This window comes from Lycium ferocissimum, chromosome 7, assembly GCF_029784015.1.
Source record: "Lycium ferocissimum isolate CSIRO_LF1 chromosome 7, AGI_CSIRO_Lferr_CH_V1, whole genome shotgun sequence".
NCBI classification, from domain to species: Eukaryota; Viridiplantae; Streptophyta; class Magnoliopsida; order Solanales; family Solanaceae; genus Lycium; species Lycium ferocissimum.
The window spans coordinates 40866955-40881322 of NC_081348.1; the positions used below are offsets into that span (position 1 = coordinate 40866955).

Here is a 14368-nt window from a genome sequence, read left to right on the forward strand (position 1 = left end):
CCTTCAAATTTGTGTAATTTCTAGTGCTAGAGGCGTTAAATGGATGAGTCGGTCAAACTTGAACGGGTCAGAACTTGTTAAGTTAATTAATGGGTTATGATTTAACTTGTTCAAAGTTTACTTAGGTCAAGATGGGTCAAATAACATGTCATAATTCAATCCATCTAGTATGACCTAACCTCTCCTTTTTATTTTTAGAAAAACTGTGCAGGTTATGTATTTTCTTAAATATTTTTTCAGTTATACACTAGTACCAGAAAATAAAGCAACATTCTTCAAATCGCATTTAGATTTCGGAAAGAAAAAGATGAAACCTATCACAAACAGAATAAAAAAAGGAAACAAATCTGAACTGAAAATTCCAATTGCTTTTGTGAATCAAAAACCCAATCTCTATAGGATTGTGGTTGGGATTCAAAACCCAATCCCATGAGATTATGGCTTACAGAAAATTATAAATTCAACCCCTCCTCTTTAACACCCATTCTCCACTGCCTACTTCTGATATAGCCAAATTCAAGCCTTCTTCCAAGTTAAGCAAATACTATGCCGATACGACAAACCCTAAAAAATATAAGAGCATTATCACTAGCTCCAAGTTCGTTCAAAGAAGGTACTGATGTGAGCGTTAAATGTCAACAGTTATACGGCGGTGGTATGCTTTTGAAAGCAAATTTATGTAAATTCGACAACAATCATATTGTACATATCACTACTGGTTTTCCACTTAAGGTTAAAATGCGCGTAGAGCGTCGTCCATCATCCTTGGCTTCTTTAGACTTCATCTTAGATCATTTAACCAAGCAAACTTTTTGGATTCCTTACAATAGTATCTTTTCAGACGATGCTTCGAGTATTGTATCAAAAATAATATGTTTGATGAATGTTCCCTTCTTTTTCGATCACAAGCTAAATATAAGCTTTAAAGATACTAAGAACACTACTACCACCTTGGCAAACAAGGACGCGCTTATTTCTAAGATATTGACTTTTGCTCGGAGCATGAAGGATCGTCCATCTTTGATTAATAAAAAAGACTACGGGTACATGATTTTGGATATTACAAAGATTACTTATTTACCCGACGTGGAATTTGTGGAGATGTATAACGAAATGGGAGAAGACCAATTAGAACAAAAGAGGAATACTTGTGAAAGGACTCAAGGAGAGTTGGACTCACGGATTGCGGCGTTTGAATTGCAGAAAAAAGTTGGAATCAAGAAGATGAGATATCAAGCTAGTGAATTTAAGGATTCTAATTTATTAGACACGTGTTCGATTTGTCAGGATGAATTTTTAGAAGGTTCTGTGGTTTCTTGTATTGATCAATGTTCCCACGCCTACCATGATACTTGCATTTTAGAGTGGCATTTAAGGAATCTATCTTGTCCTTATTGTAGATGCAAGTTGATATAGAAAGTCTAGTCTTTGGTTAAAAATTAGTTATGCAACTTTTTTGTATGTCATTGCAGATATCTACTATTGCATGTATTATGCTGATTAAATACTATATGTCTTGTCAATACTTAAAAAACAGGTGTGGTCGCAGACAAGGAAAGGCATTGGGCTATCACCCTCCTTTCGTCTTCTTCCTTTTAGTAAATATTATTCAGTTATCGCGTTTTTATTCTGCAATTGTATTACTATATGTTGTTTTATTTGTTTTGTATCTTGCAATTTTGTTGTTTTATTTTTCTTACAATCTTGCGTTGGTTTCTTTTGAGCTGAGTGTCTATCGGAAACAACCTCTCTATCCAGTGACGAATCCAGGATTTTCACTCAGGGGATTCGAAAAAAACAACAAAAGCTAAATATAAAAAACTACGTTGTCCCTGGGGATCTAACCTAGGACGCTAGAGACAATTTTGAACACCCTGGACCGCTTGAGCTAACCTTTTGCATTTGTTGAGGGTGTTCAAAAGTCAATATATGTACATAAACACGAAAAATTTACCCTATATATACATTGTAATTTTTGCCAAGGGGTATACTCAGTCCGCCTCACCGCCATGTAAATCTGCCCCTGTCTCTATCCCACAAAGGTAGGGATAAGGTCTACTACATCCTACCCTCCCCAGGCCTCACTTGTGGGATTATACTTAGTATATTGTTGTTGTCATACTTAACAAACAAATTGTGATTTGTCTTTGGTTTTATTTATTTTATTTACGGAGATTTATGCCCTCTTATCTCGACAACACAACCCATTTATGAAGTTAAGCAATCCTGATAACGTAGCCTAAAGAAAGTTCCACAAAGAAACACATATAAAATCCAGAATGGACATTCTTGTACTATGATTTTCAAGAGTAGATCAATAACGACAGAAAATGTACAGTAATACAGTATAATGTAAAATGCAAAAGAAAAAAGGAGAAAACTATCACAAACAGAAGAAAAAATAAAAGGCAGACGGCGTATACACTAGAGTTTTTGAAAGAAAAAGGGAAACAAACCTGAATTGAATATTTCCAATTCCTTTAGGGAATCGAAAACCCAGTCACTATAGGATTATGGCTTGTAGTAAACTATAAAACCGATCCCCATTACCTACTCGTGCTCAAGCCAATCAAGCCTTCTGCCTAGTTTAGCGAAAAATACTATGCCCATGCTACCAACTCTAGAAAATATGCGTGTATTACAACTAGTTCCAAGTTCGTTGTTCAAAGAAGGTACTGATGTGCATGTTAAATGTTCACAATCTCATGGTGGTGGTATGCTTTTAAAAGCAAATTTGTGTAAATTCGATAGCGATCATATCATACACAACACTACTGGTTTTCCAATTAAGGTTACTATGGTTGTAAAGCGCCGTTCATCATGCTTGACTTCTAAAAATTATATCTATGACCATAAATCTAACCAAACCTTTTGGATTCCTTATGATGGTATCTTTTCAGATGACGCTTCAAACATTATATCGAAAATAATATGTTTGATGTATGTTCCCTTCTCTTTAGATCAAGGTTTAATCTATAAAGACATGAAGACCACTACCAAGTTGGCAAACAAGGACACATTGATTTCCAAAATAATTAATTTTGCTCGGAGCATGAAGGATTGTCCATCTTTGATTTCTAATGAAGACGGCTGGTACATGACTTTGGACGTAACAAAGGTTACTTATTTATCCCACATGAAATTTATGGAGACGTATAACAAAACGGGAAAAGACTATAATTGGAATACATGGACAAGGACTCAAGGAATGTTGGATTCACGAATTGCGGCGTTTGAATTGCAAAAAAAAGTTGGGATGAAGAAGATGACATTTCAAGCTAGTGAATTTAAGAATTCTAATTTATTAGACACGTGTTCAATTTGTCAGGACGGATTTTTAGAAAGCTCTATAATTAGTTGTATCGATCCGTGTTCTCACGTCTACCATGATGCTTGCATTTTAGAATGGCTTTTAAGGAATCAATCTTGTCCATATTGTAGATGCAAGTTGCTATAGAAAGTCTAATCTAGGTTAAAAAGTAGTTATGCAACTTTTTGTATGTCATTACGGATTTCTATTATTGTATGTATCATTAAATGGTGATTGAATATTATATATCTTGTCAAAACATAATAAACAAATTGTAATTTGTCTTTGTTTTTTCCTTTAACTATGAAGATTTATGTCCTCTCGTCTACTCACCACAACCTATCTGTAAAGTTCGGGAGTCTTTTATAACTTAACCTAAAGAAAGTTCCACAAAGAAAAACATAAAACCCCGTAATGGACATTCCGCACTATGATTTTTTATCACATTAAAATCACTATAAAATATCGAAGCAATTTTACAGGTAGATGAATTTACAGATCTAATAAACGCAAATTAATAAATATAAATATTTGACGGATTCTAAAATTGTTAACTTTTGACAAAATGAAAGGACCAAAACTGTTCAGTGTGTCAAACTGGCAATTCGTCTATAGCAAAATTTGGGTCTATCACGGTCCAAAGTGTTTGGGCCAGTCCAATACCCATGTCTTTCAACCGAAGCCCAAATAAATACTAAATGCCGTTAATTACGCGTTTACCAAGTGCAAGTCTTATTCAATATTTCCATTGGTACAAAATTTTCAATGATAGTTTAACTTTTTCAAAGTAATGGCTGAGATAGCATGTCTAATTTAACCTCTTTCTTCATAAATTTATGGCTAGTGCTTTATTTTCTTATATTTGACGGTGGATTTAAATTTTAGAGTTTATCAATTTGAATCCAAAGCAGTCGATAAATCACATAATTTTTTTTTTTTTTATATTATTACTTATAGTATAAAAATATGTGGGCATTAGTTAAGAAGTGAAGTGATTTTGACACGTGGAAACTAGACGTTGATTCTAATTAATGAAACTGAATTAATCAAACAAACATTAAATAAATTGAAAAGTTTTTACCAAACAAACCTTAGTACTTTAATTTATAATCTCCACATAGACCTGACTCTTGGAGTCTTGGTTCAACTGCAACATGTTTTTCACATCCTTTTCAGGAGACACAAAATCAAAGTGAGAAGCAGTGGGTTGGTGAAAAGAAAAATAAAATTGTACTACTTGTGGAGTTCATTTAACAATTCAAAAGTTTCAAGATTCTAAGGTGAGATAGTGGAATTCTTTTAAAAGGTTATGCAAATTCATTTAACCCCCTTTTTTTGAGAGAGATAGAACAACAGACGAGTGTAATGGAAAGCTACAACCTTGCCTTTTTTTTTTTTTCCTTAAATAAGGAAAGATATCTTACTAGAACTAGAAAGCTAAGCAATGAAAATAAATAATATGGTATTAATTTAGTTGCAAAAGTAAGAAAATACTTTTCTCCCAATAACGATAGTGGTCGTGCCAGTTTGAATGTTCACTGACACTGATATTGAATTTATACCGCCCATAAAAATTAGATACATGAGAAGAAATTGCATATGCAATATTTGTTTTGTTTTTTTTTTTTTTTTTTGAGATTTTAATTTTGTTTTTCTGTGATTTTTATCCGCTCCATTAACCGGTAAGCAACATTATTGAGTGCAGTAAGTAAAGACTAAAGTATTGTTTTGTGGAACAATAAAAGATAAAGGAAAAAAGAGTCATATGAAGAGATTGGAGTAATTCTTTGGAAGGATCAGTTCCATACAAGTGTGGTCTTACCAAGTCAATTTCTAGATTTGCTTTTACGTCTCTCTTTATGCTTTATCTCGTGTGTCAAATTCCATTACTGAAATCACTACTTACAGTAGCTCAAAAGCATCTGATTTCTAGAACCAAAATTTAGAATACATTCCACGATTTCCACAAAATATTCTTTTTGGTAATTTATCCAAAAAAATGATAAGAGTATCAGTGATGGGTATATAGCATTATGCTTTTCCATAGTTCATATGGGTGTTTGATTTTCGACTCAGTGTTCAGTATTTGTATCGGGGTATCGATTAATTCGGATTCACGTCGCGTAAGATTCATTAAAGAAGAGACGTTCTTTACTAAGATTTAATCTATATTGGAGATTTGAAAAGAAATTTTTTAATTAAGAGTGGTGGGATCATATTCATCCCATTATAAAAGCGTCTAAATAGGTCATATGTGAATGCACGAAAATGACTTGACATTCTCCCTTTGAGCGCATATTTCCACATGTTTATTGTCTAATCCTTTATAAATATATTCTTGGAATTAATTTAGCAACTCCATATGACAATGTATCAGATTCTCTTTTAAGAAAAAGGTATTTATTTGATTTGATTTTTATTTTTTTGGATTATTAGGGTAAAATCTTGTATTCCCGAACCAAACTACATGAGTTCATATTAGATTTAATTAGATCTTGAGATACAATAAACTTTAAGGACACATTTACTTGTCGGGGTTATGAATACAATTATATCGTTTGGTTATTACTTTTTACAAGTAATATCTTTATAATTTTATACTGGAGTCTTGATATTATTTTATAGGGAAAAGGGTTAAAAATACCCCTCTACTTTGAGAAAAGGCTAAAAATGTCCTCTGTTACGAATTTGGGTCAAATATACCCCTCCCGCCATTAAAGTTTTTAAATATATCTCTCTCTTAACGAAATCCCCAAATCTCCCAAAATAATCCGATTTCAGTTTTTAAACTAGTTCCATTATTTAACCTGACCCAACTAAATAACAATCCGATTTCATTTTTTTGAGATAATTGGAGGGGAATAAGAGGATAGTATGAGTTATTATTTAGTTGGGTCAGGTTAAATAATGAAGTGGGTTTAAAAATAAAATCGAGTTATTTTTGGAGATTTGAGAATTTCTATTAAGAGAGGGGTATATTTGAAAACTTTAATGGCGAGAAGGGTATTTTTGACCCAAATTCGTAACGGATGATATTTTTAGTCCTTTTCCTAAAGTAGAGGGGTATTTTTTACCCAATTTTATACCACAGCAACCCAAGATTAAGTTATAGCTCGAAAAAACAATTGACATGACAGAATTGCCCTTCCTCGAAGCCCTCTTCAAAAATTTATAATAAGAAGATTAAGGTTAAAATTAAAACAAAAGATCATCCAACTTTATCCAGTTTTAAACCAAACACGAGTTTAAATTATACACCGTATATCCACGATTTAGTGCAATGAATCAAACAAACTGTTGGTACCTAAAAATCCATAGATTAGTAATCCAATATTATAATCCCTGTATTATAATCCCAACATAATTCTATTCACGAACTAAACGACCCTTAATAAGCTTTTTAAGATAGGTGAGAAACGAATCAGCAAAAGGTAAAATGGTAAGTTAATTTATGCACCAAATGTAAGTTTATGATACAAAATATTGTAGTAACAAAGATCTAAGGCAAAGCGACATTTGCAAAAACCTTCCATGACATCCATCGATCATCATAATATATTACTGTACAGATCTATTGTAGCAAGCAAGCTATATGGAGGAGGGCCTAAGAACTATGAGTACTATGTATCTACTTTTTTTTGTTTCTTGTTTTTGTTCACATAAAAAGGAAAATGAAGAGGAGCGCTGAAACAACGGTAAAATTATCTTCATATTATTTATAGGTCACGAGTTCAAGCCATAAAATCAGCCGCTGACGCTTGTTTCAGGGTAGAGTGTCTACCTTAATACTCCATACACCGGGCTGCGCTTCAACATAACCAAAGCAAATAAAAGGAAAAAGTTTACAATGGGAGAGAGCAAAAACTAGTACATGAACATGGACTAAAATCAAGCTATGTTTCATAAGAAACAACAGCTGAGAACTCTTCTTCCCTCAAAAATCTTTGTTGTCTTGCAATGAAATTCTCAACAGTTTTCCTGAATTCGTCGCTGCTCATCTCGTCCTCCGGATATGAGGTTGTTGTCATTGTCATAGTTGGTTTTACACTGTCAGCGTTTATAACTTTCCGGCATCCTACTGTAGCTGATCGGTTCAATTTTTTTCTAGGTTTTTTCTCATCATGGGACAAACATATAGCGTTGTCCGAATGGCTACGGTGAATTTTCTTTTCTATTTGCCTTTCCACCAGAATACTCTGTTTCCTTTGTTTTTTGCTCTGTTCACAATAAGCCTCTTCTGCAAGAATACTCTGTTTCCCCTGGTTTTTGCTCTGTGCATAATGAACCTCTTTGTTCATCGAACATTTTTGTTTGTACTCATCGTGCAGATCAACTTTAACGTCGTTTGTGGAGTCATCTTTAGTAGACGACTGTCCTGATTTCAAGAAGAGGATGATGACAATTGCGTTTCCAAGAACGAAGACGAATCGAGGACTAATGAGGGTGACACCTAGTCCCTTGAAATAATCCGTCGAGAGCTTGAAAGAGAGCGGCAATTGAGTGGAAAATCTTGAGATTATGATGAAAAAAATGCTAAATTCGATGAAACGGAACAACTTTATCACTCTTTGACGCTTTTTGCACCTTAACATAGCGTTTGCTTTCTCCATTTTGATGTTTTGGAAATTAAAGGATTCCTTCTTCTTCTTTTTTTCCACTTTACTTCTAACAAGTGAAAGAGAGGTGGATTGATGAGCTTTCACTCTTAGCACAAAAGAAATTGGATCAAAACCACAGTTATGTTGAAGAGGAAAATGTGGTAAGAAGTTGAAGAAACAGATTAAGTTTTGTATAGAGGAGCAAGTCCCCCTCTGTTTTTCTTATTTTATGTTTGTTTTCAGATTGTGGGGATTTTAGAGGCAATGTTGGAGTATATATAGGCTATAGAAGTATATATTCTATATTCTTTATTTCTTTCTTCCTTTATTTTATTCGTTTCTCCTTTTTTTCTTTATTTCTTTTGCTTTATGCATATATAAAAGGAAAAGTTATACATTTGGTCGCTCGATCAAAAATATTTACAGCCGCTAGCAATATATATATTATACATTAATTATACATATATTATACATCTGTCGGCTTTTTTTTGAGATGGACGGCTATTTAAGTTAATCTATGTATTCAAAACTCACTAGCTTAGTCAACTTGAATTTGTGTTGGATAGGCCTACTAAAGCGAGCAAAGCTCAACTATATTTAAAAGTTGGCCACTTTATTAAAATTAGACCAGCAATTTGAAGTCCAGAAGTAACACCAAGTCTGAAGTTTAAATTCAAAAATGATAAATTCAGACCAACGCTCTAAGCCTCTATATTAAGACTCACTTCCAAATACATGGCCACAAAAGTGTCTACCTGGTATAAGTATAAGGTGTTCCTTACCAAAAAATTCTCTATTATTAGGGTGGCCTAAAAATTTGAGTTTGCTCTAGAACACATTTCTTGTCAAGAGATTCTTCATTTCTAGGATCGAAATCCAAAATCTCTGGTAAAACAAATGGATATATTCCAACTATCCACCAAGCCCCTTGGTGATTTTTTTGGCTCATTTTGGGTTAATAGTTGAAATAGATTCTTTGTTGCTATCACTTTGTTATATTTATTCGTCTCATATTTTCCAGTAAATAAGGAAACACACTAGACCCAACAGTTCCAATTGTGATTTTTTTTTGTCCAAGGACTGTCACCGTCAACTCTCTTACTTTATCACTTTGGAAACTTACTCGGTTATGTCTAAGAATAATTATAGTGCTTTTGGTATATGATAACAGTACCTTATTCCAGTGCCTCTGTGTAGGTGGGCAGAGTAACTCCATTGCTGGGGTTTTAATGAGTTATACTGTTTGGTACAAGTGGATATAATAATTTCGAATATCGTACATATATCCAACTCATTTTTCTGGATAAGGAATAATTCTTTGTTCTAATCAAGACACATGAGTAATGGACCCTAATGTTTGCCCTTATTTAAATTATGAAACCTTGAATTAAAAAAAAAGACAAGATGTTAGGAAGTCCTATGAGGATTATCCTATAATAATGTTTTGCATTAAATGACCACTGATACATAGGCTATGTCCTCGAATCTTTGCCAGCATTACATGGGTGCGAAAGGTGCATGGATTAGACAAAGAATTCTCTTATCTAAAAGATTATCAATAAGAGAAGAAAAACAGAAGAAACTGTGACTGATACCGATAGTCTTGGATGAAATTTTTACAAATCCTATGTTATCCATGCGTCGAGTTAATAAATGTGGTATTGATGCAACTTGTGTGCACTCGATTATTTCATAAAATATGTGTTATCTCTCATTAGTTCAGTTACCGAAATTGTGACAGGTACCGATAGTCTTGGATGAAATCTTTACAAATGCTATATGTAATCCCGGCGTTGTGTTAGTAAATGTGAGGTTCATGGTAACTTGTGTGCACCCAATTATTTAATAAAATATGTGACATCTCCCATCAGTACAGTTACCAACTAATCTTTTCACTAATGTCTTCGCTATTTCTTCAGAACTTTTTCTTTAGTTTGGTTTCCCCCACTCTTTTTCTGGGTTGAGGTAAGACAGGCCGGGGTGTGTCATGTGTGTGCGTGGGGGAGTGTGGAGGCGGGGTGGGGGGGGGGGTGATTTACAACAATATCGTCCAGTACTAACTTTTAAATAGTATATTTTTCTTTATTAAGATTATTATCGATATGTAGGTTGTAATTAAGCTTTATCCATTTGTTGGAACTGAATTTAAACGCCCACTCGATAATTAACATCCTGTTATATTGATTTGGTTCACTTGTACTAGATTTTTGTTCCATTATTTGGCTACTTTTCTAGAGTATCTTTTTTGTCCAATGAGCTGACTTGACACTTTGGACACTTCCAATACTATATGTTTTATAGTTAATGTATTTCCAGGTGGCAAACTTATATCCAAGTGTACATATATTACTGGAAGTCCCACCTCTTCCTTACAGACTAAGAAATTATCATTGGCCACATAACGGTTTTTCTACTTTTTTACCCTATAAACTCTCACACGAAAATCTTTTGACTATGGTGGGCTCTTATTGGTCGGATTGATTTTACGTGGCAATGTAATAATAAAGGATCGTTTTGCTCTTTGCTTTAGAAAAGACCTTCAAAGAAAGTTTATAGGCTTTTGGTCATGAAAATCAAATATTTTTCACTTTATTTGGATTTTGAAGTTGGAGTTATATTTGGTTATAATTTTTGCAAAAAATATTTAGTTGTTTGAATGTATCGAAAGTGAAAAAAAGTGAAAATTGTTATAGATAAATATTATTTATTATGGATGTCTATCATGTTATAAATAAATATCACTTATTATGAATGTCTATCTTTAAGAGAGAAATTAGGGCTTAGTAAGACCAAGTCAGTTTTTTTACTATAAATAGAGATGTTCCCTTCATTATATTTCATCTCTCAAGATAAATAAAGAATTCTCCTCTTTTCTCTCTCTTTCTCTACAATATTCTTTTCTTACTTTATTATTTTATAACACATTGTCGGCACTAGACTCTGTTGGGCAAATATTATAAAAAAGATCGAAGGTATGTTTGCTTTAAAGCCATTTTAACGGTGATATCAAATTTATTTCTCTACCTCGTGGATAGTTACAAATGAATATGTAAGGTTTATATGGTATAGTTATATTCCAGATTTAATTTCACGTGGCGCTGATAAAATTTTTAGTTAAAGTCATGAAGTGAAAAACTTGATTCAAATATATGAAATCTATGGATAAGTGTGATGAATTAATCAATTAAATAATTTCACACTAATACAAGAATGCTGGTTGTGAAGGATTAAGTTCCTATATGTTAGAAATTTTGAAAAGAATTGTTTACTTGTTTTAATAAGAATATCAAAAAAAAAAATGTTTGTGACATTTGCCTTCGAGTACGAGCAAGATTTGTCACTTTCAGAGGTAATTTTGTTATCCATCCGATATACACTGTTAAAGGCAACTTTTGTTGTTTATTCAGTACCTTGTTAGGTCTATGACCACCGAAAGTGGTAATATTTCATAAGTTTTTTGTGATTTTTATTAAAGATATGTTAGTTTTTTTATATAAAAAAAAATATCTACATTATATGCATGACTCTATTTGCTCCTGAAGTAGCAATATCCAAAAAGAAATTTTAAGCTATCATAAATATGATACAGTTAAGACACGTTCAAATGATTATGTTACATTTTCGAAGAATGAGAATTTTTGATAAATGTTACAACTACAGATCCATTCCCAAAAGTGAATGTGATGATATTTAGTAAAGATTATAAATACAGACGTGCGATTAGTTGTGAAGATCACGACTCACCTCCAGAAGAGGTAGAATAATTGAGAAAAAAAAATTCTAAATATTCTATGATTTACTCCCGAAGTAGGAAACTCATAAATCTGTTCCCGAAGTAGCAAACTTAAAAATTTGCTCCTGAAGTAGCAAATTTTGAACTCTGCTATTGTCTTTACATGTCCATTTAATTATTATTTATATCTGACACCAGCAGTGTTTAACTAAAATTTCTTTTATGATACCAGCGGTATTTAAACAATATTTGGTAGTAAAAATGAATGATCAAGGGCTCCAGAAGAGCTAACTATTTAACTAGAAGATCATGGCACTAGTAGTGTCCAAACAATATGTGATTATGGAGAATAAATTAAAGGCTCCGAAAGAGCTTATATACTAATATGTAACTCGTTCTAGATTACAATACACGAAGTTGTTATGATCGAAACACAAATTGTAGTACATCCGAAGTTTACTAAAGTGAATGGCTCTCATATTGAAGCTATAAATGATTAGAGGATTAAATATCTTCAAAACCATAGTGGGTAAGAAATATATGTGTGAAAGGTTACCCTCTTTATTCTCCAAATTGTACTGCACAAATATGATAAAATCACATGTCACGGTAAATCATAAGTTTACTAAAACAAATAACACATGACATGATAAACGTGAAGTTTATAACTAATTTTATCAGTTGGCATGAGCAATTTGGCCATCTCGATTCAATTATGATGCCAGATTGAATATTTGACATATATTGAAGAACTAAAAGATTCTTCAAGAATTTATTTTTGTTGCTTGTTCTCATGATAAGTTCATTATACTAGCTAATGTTGCGATTGAATTCCCTAAATTCTGAAAAAAATCTAAAAGGTGAATATGAGCTCGTTCACTTGTTATGTGATGTCTTAAATAGATGCATCGATAAGACGGTCACATGTGCGTTTATTGTCAACCCGCAGTTTGACATATGTAAAGTTACTTCTCAAAAGAATTGAGTTAAGAGCACAATTTTCAGATTATGTAATCAAGATTTTTCATCTTGTTAATGTTGTTTTATATCCAAGCTAGTTTGATGTTGAATGCCTCTGATAAATAGCTAAACCATTGCTTATGAGAACAAAGGTTCATATGTTGGTCTAAAATATGATACATTGCATACAACATCACTTGTATGCTTCAGACCAAAAAATTATGATAAATTCTCCCCTCACAATTGGTTCAGGGTTAGGAACCAGTTATTTCCATCTAACAGTTTTTCTGTGTGGTATATGATTAATTAATCTATCATGGCGCACAAAGATGGATTCCTCAAAGAAGGTGAGCTATGTGTTAGTTTTTTTGACATAAGGGGAGAGAACAGCTAAGAAATATGGTATGATCCTCATTCAAAGATAATTCAAGTTAAGTGTTAGAAGCATTTGCTGACCCAAAATTAATTTTTAATTTCAGCTACAAAATGCTCATATTAAATTAATGTGCCTGAAGGACAGAGTCTACAACATGCATGAAGCGTGTAGATCAATCGGTTCCAAATGAAATAATTCTTGAAAAGGGAGATGAGCAAATGATCAAAATGGTCATAATAAGGAGGCAATATGCTCTCGAAGAGCCTGCGACACAACACTTCATGAAACCTCGTGAGAGGTTTAGGTACATAAAAATAATGACAATGATGAGATCTCAATAAGTTATGTCACATTGCGAACCGATAAAATGATATATCGTCGACGATATCTTTGGTACAATATAGCACAATATTATAAAAAAATTGTGAGGATCTGAATTCTATGTCTATAAAGCATGCTAACATAGACATTATTACCAAGTGAAATGACGCATTATGGTAAGCTTCAAGCTTATTGGACCTGCAGTCTAGACAACCGAAAATGTCACGCATTTAAATATTAATTGCTATTGTCACTTGACAAAATTTATATGAAGAATTTTTGAAGAATTTTAATTGTCTGAAGCATATACAGGTTCTACAAATCTATTCATAATTCTTATATAGATTAAACCAAGCAAGGTGAATGCGATTTTATCATAATGAGTATTGATTGACTAAGGGTACACATGACTCTACTATCCTTATGTCTTTTATGAGTGTAAATTGATTGCTTGAATATTATTCGAACTCTTGAAGAGTTTTCACAAGCAATAGATTACCTGCTGAAAGAAGTTGAAATGAGAAACTTCCAGAATTCTTTGGTCCTGAAGTGCCATATATTTATGCAATTGATGCATTTATATATTTTGCTATGACTATGATGGATTACAGTCATATGATGTTGTTTTACATGGCAGTTAAATCATATAAATATAACATATGTTTATAAAGCAAGTCACGAATGCATTTAGAGTGATTTCAATAATATTATATCCCGATGCACTCTATCCAAAGACTGAAGAAGCAGCAACATACATAGCCCAACTAAAGAGAGGATTCATAAAGAACAAGACATGTTTTACCAACGTTGTTCTTTACACACGATCTCCAAAAGAATGGTGATATCAAAGTGCAACAAATTGGTTCAAGTGATAATATGGTAAATTTGCTCGCCAAGTCTCTACCAACTGCAACTTTCTAGAAGATGGTGCACAAGATTGGAATGCGAAGATTCAAGTTTTGGATTGATGTTCTCATTAGGGGGAGTTAATACGCATTGTACTCTTTTTCCCTCAACCAAGGTATTGTCCTAATTGGGTTTTCCTAGTAAGGTTTTTAATAAGGCAGCCA

At 32.9% G+C, this 14368-nt stretch overlaps 1 protein-coding gene across 1 annotated transcript; it reads right to left on the reverse strand.

Moving 5' to 3' along the window:
* Window positions 1-6847: 6847 nt before the first annotated feature.
* Window positions 6848-8161, reverse strand: LOC132065053 (uncharacterized). Its single transcript, XM_059458279.1, has one exon. It carries the CDS (start codon window positions 7918-7920, stop codon window positions 7204-7206), a length of 717 nt encoding a protein of 238 aa, XP_059314262.1. The 5' UTR covers window positions 7921-8161; the 3' UTR covers window positions 6848-7203.
* Window positions 8162-14368: the final 6207 nt, after the last annotated feature.